The sequence below is a fragment of the Sycon ciliatum genome, chromosome 11 (genome assembly GCF_964019385.1).
Source record: "Sycon ciliatum chromosome 11, ocSycCili1.1, whole genome shotgun sequence".
NCBI lineage: Eukaryota > Metazoa > Porifera > Calcarea > Leucosolenida > Sycettidae > Sycon > Sycon ciliatum.
The window spans coordinates 3,352,235-3,359,172 of NC_088653.1; the positions used below are offsets into that span (position 1 = coordinate 3,352,235).

At 48.0% G+C, this 6,938-nt stretch overlaps 1 protein-coding gene across 1 annotated transcript in view; it reads right to left on the bottom strand.

Moving 5' to 3' along the window:
- The window catches only part of LOC135826977 (sushi, von Willebrand factor type A, EGF and pentraxin domain-containing protein 1-like), a 72,941-nt gene that overhangs the window by 14,348 nt on the left and 51,655 nt on the right, over positions 1 to 6,938 (bottom strand). The window contains exons 18-24 of the mRNA XM_065339502.1: positions 6,676 to 6,822; positions 5,555 to 5,670; positions 4,498 to 4,794; positions 2,669 to 3,079; positions 2,189 to 2,369; positions 1,657 to 1,848; positions 658 to 873 (exon numbers count right to left, since the gene is read on the bottom strand). Coding sequence (XP_065195574.1) covers positions 658 to 873; positions 1,657 to 1,848; positions 2,189 to 2,369; positions 2,669 to 3,079; positions 4,498 to 4,794; positions 5,555 to 5,670; positions 6,676 to 6,822 — 1,560 coding nt within the window. The remainder of the gene's footprint in view (positions 1 to 657; positions 874 to 1,656; positions 1,849 to 2,188; positions 2,370 to 2,668; positions 3,080 to 4,497; positions 4,795 to 5,554; positions 5,671 to 6,675; positions 6,823 to 6,938) is intronic.

Sequence of the window (6,938 nt, forward strand, 5' to 3'; positions counted from 1 at the left end):
GGCATGCACCCATGCACCGTGTGCTGGCGTAAGTACAACCGAGGCCCGAGGACACGAGGTGAGGGCAGCTAAGCGCTGAAATCTCCACAACTCTGAATTCGCCAGAATGAAAAACAGGCATGCACCAGAAACATCAATAAATACCGTGGTGTCTTGTATTAAAGCCTGGCTCGTATGGAAGCCTGTTTTGAATACAAGCCGGATTTTCAAGATACACTGGCAGATAAGCCTGATTTTAGTGTTGACACGCCGCACAGGAATACATGTACCAGGTTTGAATAGATGCCTAACTCTGACATCGGCTTCTACAGGCTTAAGCCCGGCTTTAATAGGCGACGTGACGGTCATCAAACTCAATAACAGCCATACTGTAAAGCGACAAACTTTCGCGGCGTGCAAATTTAGCGTTTTCATAAATTGGGCTGGTTCACGATGAGAAACTTTCGCGATTCGATCTCTTCAGTTGGATCTTGTACTGTCTATAATCAATGTAAAGAGGTTTGTGGCGATTTATATTCGCGAATGTGTGATTGTCGCGAAAATAGCGAAATTTAATCTCTAGCGAAAGTTTCTCACTTTACAGTATACACTGCTATCAGACATGCTCTACCAGAATTTTTTCTTGTTACATTGCAGTGGATTGCAGTAGCAACCAACCTTGGAAGGCCAAGAAGAGGACAGGTGCTTGCTGAACGGAGACTTGCACACTGCTTGAGCCGTACGACGTCACAAGACTGCCGCTGTGCAGTCTGAAATAGGTATGGTTGCCGGCGCGGATACTCTGCACCAGCTGATCATCTCCGACAATGGCAAGGGTGTTGTTGCTGTATGCAAACACCTCCACGCTCAGAGTCTGCTGTAACCTGCTGATCCCTGTGGTGAGCCAAAGAACACGCAGCACACCAACAAGCAGATGTTAATGGGATCTTGCTCAGCGAACATGCGTGAACATCAAGAGATCTCAGGGTGGCCAGCCGCTTCATACAGTGTTATCCTAAGTTTTAATCTCGTCCTACAGTCCATTCATCAGCGGAAACTGTCCCGCTGGCTTTTGCAAGTCCGATTTGGGCCGAATTGAGGATCAAAAACCCACTTTAAATCTCAAAATCTGGGTTTGGGATCTGTTCCTCCATACATTTTGCTATGGTATACCTGTCCCAATTTTGTAAAACCTGGCTGAGTTTCTATTTCCCTGTTCTTCCACTTTTCTGGCCTCAAATGTGGCTTGGAGTAATTGCACAGGTCACACAATGCAGGATGTACTGTTGTTTTCACAATATCTACAACTATGTGCAGGAGACACCAAAAAGTTAGGGTGCCAGTTTCCAATGAATTGACTGTAGGCACCAACATTTCCCTTATTTTTGAACTTGAGAACTCGTACTTGCATGCTGTGTAGCTGTGTGAGAAAATAGCCAGCTTTATGAGCAAGAAACCGAATGAGGCGTGATGGCCTATGCCCAAGTTGGCCGAAATCTGGTCAGGCCCAATTCATGCAGCACTTTACTGTGCTCTTCACCAAATCAATGTCAGAAATTGCTATTTAGTGACACAGCATGCACACATACAAACACAAACACACACACACACGCGCGCACACACAGACAGGCAGACACACACACATACGCACACGGAGAAAAACATTGATCAGCTTACAGAGGTTGATGGCTACGCGGGTGATAGACGTGAAGCTGAAAGCATTAACCGGGGCCACTTCCAGCCTGGTGAAAACGGAGAAATTGTACGCCGCTGGTGTTGCAAACTTTGCCATCAGGTACTCGCCAATGCCATGGAAATCAAAGTTCTCACCCTTGAAGTTGGTCAAGTGAGGGTCACCAAATCCAGAAGCTGTGGACAAAGTGGACAGAGCAGATCACATGGGATTAATGTGTAGCAGGTAGCAACCAAACATTTCCAAAACTTCAGTTTGTGTTTGATAGTATGTCATTACATCGAACTATGCGTACATGCTTACAAATGTTCAGCCGCTGCAGTTCGCCCCGGAACCAATCCCGTAACCAAAACTTAGCCCTGAACACAAACGGTATTGCGTTGTATGAAGTAGGGAAATAGATCACAGTCTTAGGCTGCCTCCAGCCGAGTTTCATGCAAACCGTGAATTTGTTTAGTCTACAAAGAGAGTGAAGCAACAGCAGCAGCAGCAGCAGCAGCAGCAGTTCATCGTTACCTTGAGACAGTGCCACTCTGGTTGTGGTTGCTCTGGGCGAGCGGCGCTTGCCAAAGAACTCGTTCAGAACGTCTCCCTGCTGGCAGTAGGCCAGGATGGAAGCATCGATGACTTGGTATGTTTCGTACGCCTGAAGGGCACCACTATCAACCAGAAGTCCGTCACTGCCATAGCAGCAGACCTGACAACACAAAGCGCAAACACACACACACAAAACAAACATGGGTTGTAAGCAGGAAACACACGATACTCACCCTTTAGACAGGGGCCGGGGGTAACTAATTCAGCAAGCACAGCCGGGCACAGGCAATACACTTGATCATTTTGCGAGAACTGTGGCAATAGGCCCAGTGAGAAGGTAGATGTTGCCTTTGCTTCTAGTGAAGTAAAATAAACCTAAACAAAGAAACAACACAATAGGACCAGCAGTACCAAGATACAACGCAAGGCAAGCAGGCAGCTAGCTCACGCATGGCTTACCGAAGAAGCCTGGTAGCGTGATCCATTGGAGACCGGGGTTGACCTGTAGCAGAGATAGCTGCCAGTCACTGCGGGCTGTGGCTCAAAGATGCCGAGTACAGAGGTTGTTGCACGCTCTACCGGGCACTGGAGGAGATTGGTGGTGGACTGGAGGTAGGACGGAGTCTCCGCGAGGGCACGGCATTTCTTGATGCCGCGCAGACGCTGGCTGCAGCCCGGTGTTAGCCTGGTGACTAGCTGACGTGCTACACTGGCTGGGCTGAAGTAGCTCTCGATGTTGCCATTTGCCGGACGCCATGCAGCCACCACAGCCTTGGGGTTACCCAGCCAGCTGACACCATACTTGGGGTAGAAGAACAGGGCAAACGTCTGACACTCGTCACCAATAATGGCTGCCTGGAATGTGTTGCGCTGAAGCGGAAACAGGACAAAAATATAGACAGTAACATTACTTTCGTCATGCACACACACACACGCACACACACGTACACACACACACACACACTTACACACACACACACACTTACACACACACACACACACACTTACACACACACACACTTACACACACACACACACTTACACACACGCACACACACACATCTTGACCTTGACAAACAGCTGCCGTTAAACGGCTAAGCTGCCCTGATGAGGAGGGAAACAATGGGGTAGCATCACGGCGTCGCGGCAGAACATCCGGCCTCATGCCGCTGCAGATCCTGCTGTCTGCGATATCTCTCGCCGCACGCACAGCAGAACTTGAACTCAAGACGCTCCCTTGCTGTTGGTCACCTGCCACGCGCGCAATTGTGCCGTTTAAATCCAGCAGCAGATCGAAAGCACCGGTTACATGACAGGCAGTGGAATGGGCAACAATACACACACACACACACCTCAGACCTCAGACATGCCCATCGCGGAAGCGATGATAGCGAACAGCTATGTTAGACATTGCAACTTGTGCTGGGATTACACCATTCAACAGCTTGCAAGGCTGATGAATTGACCGCCACTATTTTTAGCCTGGTATCCACCACAAACTGTTTGAAGTGACTTTTTCTGGCCAGTGAATCCCTATTTTTCATTTTTCCATTTTTTTTCTACACACACACCACACCACATACTCCAGCATACACTGACTGTTGGTAACCACCCAGGAGAATGAAAGAAAAGTCAGGAAGAGTCTGAGAAAGAGAAGAAAGACACAAGACACACACACACGCACTTACACACACACACACACACACACACACACACACACACACACACACACACACACACACACACACACACACACACACACACACGCACGCACATACACACACGCACATACACACACACACACACACACACACATACACACAAACGCACGCACACACACACACACACACATGCACACACACACACACACACACACACACACACACACACACACACACACACACACACACACACACACACACACATACACACATACACACACACACACATACACACAAACATATACACACAGACACACCTACACAACGGTTCTCCAGCACTTATCCAAAGTAATGACTGATGGGACACGCTATAAACCAGCACGCACGAGAGTGTACGGTCAAAATAGCTCAAGATGTAGGCTCAAAATCCCAGTTCCAATTTGGCCGGAAATGGGATTCGGATCAGCACATCTGCAGTCATCAGTGCTAAATCTGGCGACGAACTCAGTTATGGTGCCCATTTCGTAGAAATTGCAAGAGCATTCCATACTGCATGGTGACCATCAACCCATTACGGCTGAACGGCAAAATCATCTCATCATTGTCTGAATGGGATGCGAGACTTACTCTGTCGTGTGTGTCATTCTCGCGCATCTCACGCCAGGTCGTGACGACCGCCTCGCTGGGTGTGAACTCTTCACTGCCAATGGAGGACGCCCTCACTGCCTTAAGGATCTTCGAGAAGGTGGCTGCGTCGGTGCTGTTGCTCACAACATGGCTAGTCACCGTACCTGAATTGCAACGGCTGGCTGTAGCAGTGTTAGTCCACAGCGGTGCCACCAGAGCAATACTGTCAGTCACACGGTCAATACGGTTGTAACCGCCCGTGAAGCCGGCCAGCGACACGAATCCGTTCCTCGACACCTGTGTCATTGACACATGAACACACACACACACATACACACAAGCAAAATGCGTATAACATAGCATCGACAAACATACCCGCAATATGTCCTCCAACACAATCTGTGTTGGAGGACACAGCAGGGGCTCAATGCAGGGGCTCAATGTTCAACAACAGAAGGAGCTATTCTACCCATTTGTCTCCTGCAATGATGCCTGTGCCTTTCCAACAAGCCTGCAGGGCTTTCTGATCTAAGGATTTATGACAACTTCAAGTGTAGCTGCTGCATTCTTGACTATGTCTGCTACCAAAGTGCAGAGATCACAGCGCAGTACAGTAATCAAGGCAACATCCAGCCCAACCAATCCCAAGCCAATCCAAGGCAAGCACCGCTGCTGCCCTGCACATACATAAATTAGCACACTAAGTACGGTGGTGGCCAGAGAAATACGGCTCACGATTCTTTTAAAAATAGCGCCACGCTTCCATTTCAATTACATAACATGATCGCGGCACGCTCCAAAAACCGATCCGAGGGCTGTAGGGCTCCGCACGAGCCTTGGCGCTGCTTTTGGCACGCGGGTCGGATTTCTTTGGCCACGACTGTATTTTTTGTCAAAAGTGTGAAGACTCCACTGTAGCCATCCACGATACCCATACATCTTCACAACACTCTCCAAACGGTCTCTGCCCTACACCTATAGCTAAAAGAGAAAAGGAGACCATCATTCGACTGTATTTGAAGTAGTTTGTATAGAGTATAGAACTCCATGGTCTTACCGTAACGTTGCTGTACTCTGCATAGCTGGATCCAAAGACCACCGGGTAGGTGAAAGAGAACGAATCCCCGCTGACCTGAGTATCCGCAAGCGGTGTCAGCATAGACTCATTCATGTCTGTGCAGCATGGGTGGTGACAATTGCATGTAGCACACACACAGAGACAGTCAGATAATGCATGATCACATACACACACGAAATTGGTTTAAACATTTCGCCACCGATATTTCAAATCTTACTTGAACAACAGCACAGTATAGAGAAGAAAAAAACAAGACAAGTTGATGCATGGTGATGACGGCAGAGTTAGTTCTTTTTATTGTTTTATTAAATATTGTGTCTCCGCGGCGTTAATCCGGCAAGACATTTATTCAATCTACAGGTAATAGGGACCTTTCGCATCTGCTGCGAATCGAATGCGAAACGAAAGTTTGATTCGGCTCCTCCTTGTTTCGTTGAAAACAGATTCAGGTTTCGCAAGTCGTCGTGCTAATTTCCATGGAAACTACGAATAGCTTGGCGTATGCGTGTTTACACGTACACGTGCATGGATCATGGAATCAAGGAAAACTGTGTACCGGGGAAAAATGTGTACCTCACGGATTCAGAGCGCGTCACGAATGAAGTGGCTTCAATTCGTGAAACCGAGCCCTCGTAAGTGACTCTGACGAATTCTCGAACCCAGGCGACGAATCAGCATTCGTTCCGTTGCAAAAGGTCCCTAATAGACACCCTTAGCAAACAACGGTAACGCTATTTTTTACGGTACTCGTACCTTGATCACCCAAATAGCGTTGAAGCTGCAGCGTATAAACCTTATGGGGGCTGATTTATCGTTGTGACCAACGGTACGTGTTTTGGCCAAATATTGCATAGTCCGTACGCATTTCACCTTGTATCGCATATATGGTGACAGAAATGGTTGTACCGCGCGAAATCAAAGCTATTCTCGTGGCAAAGGCGTACGTACTAAAAATAGCGTGCATCTTGCTAAAGGTCTAACCCAAATCACGGTATTTTCCCCCTTACGATAATACCGTTACGACATAACGTTTTTTGCTAAGGGTGTCTACTATAGAGCAAGAACAACCAGGAACACATGTGACATATGTACTCGCTTACTTAGGCAGCCTGCTTGCTCGGTGTAGTATTGAGCGGCGTCCGTGCAATCATCACACCGCTGTCCCGTGTAACCAGGTAGGCACAAACATTCGCCGCTGGTCACGCTGCACTGGCTGCTTTTAGAGCCAACGGGAGAGCAACGGCAATCTATGGGTGAGAGAGAGAGAGAGAGAGAGAAAGAGAGAGAGATAGATAGAGAGAGAGAGAAAAGGAAGAAGTGAATACAGCGAAAGCATAACGTACAAATACATGTGCGCACGTGC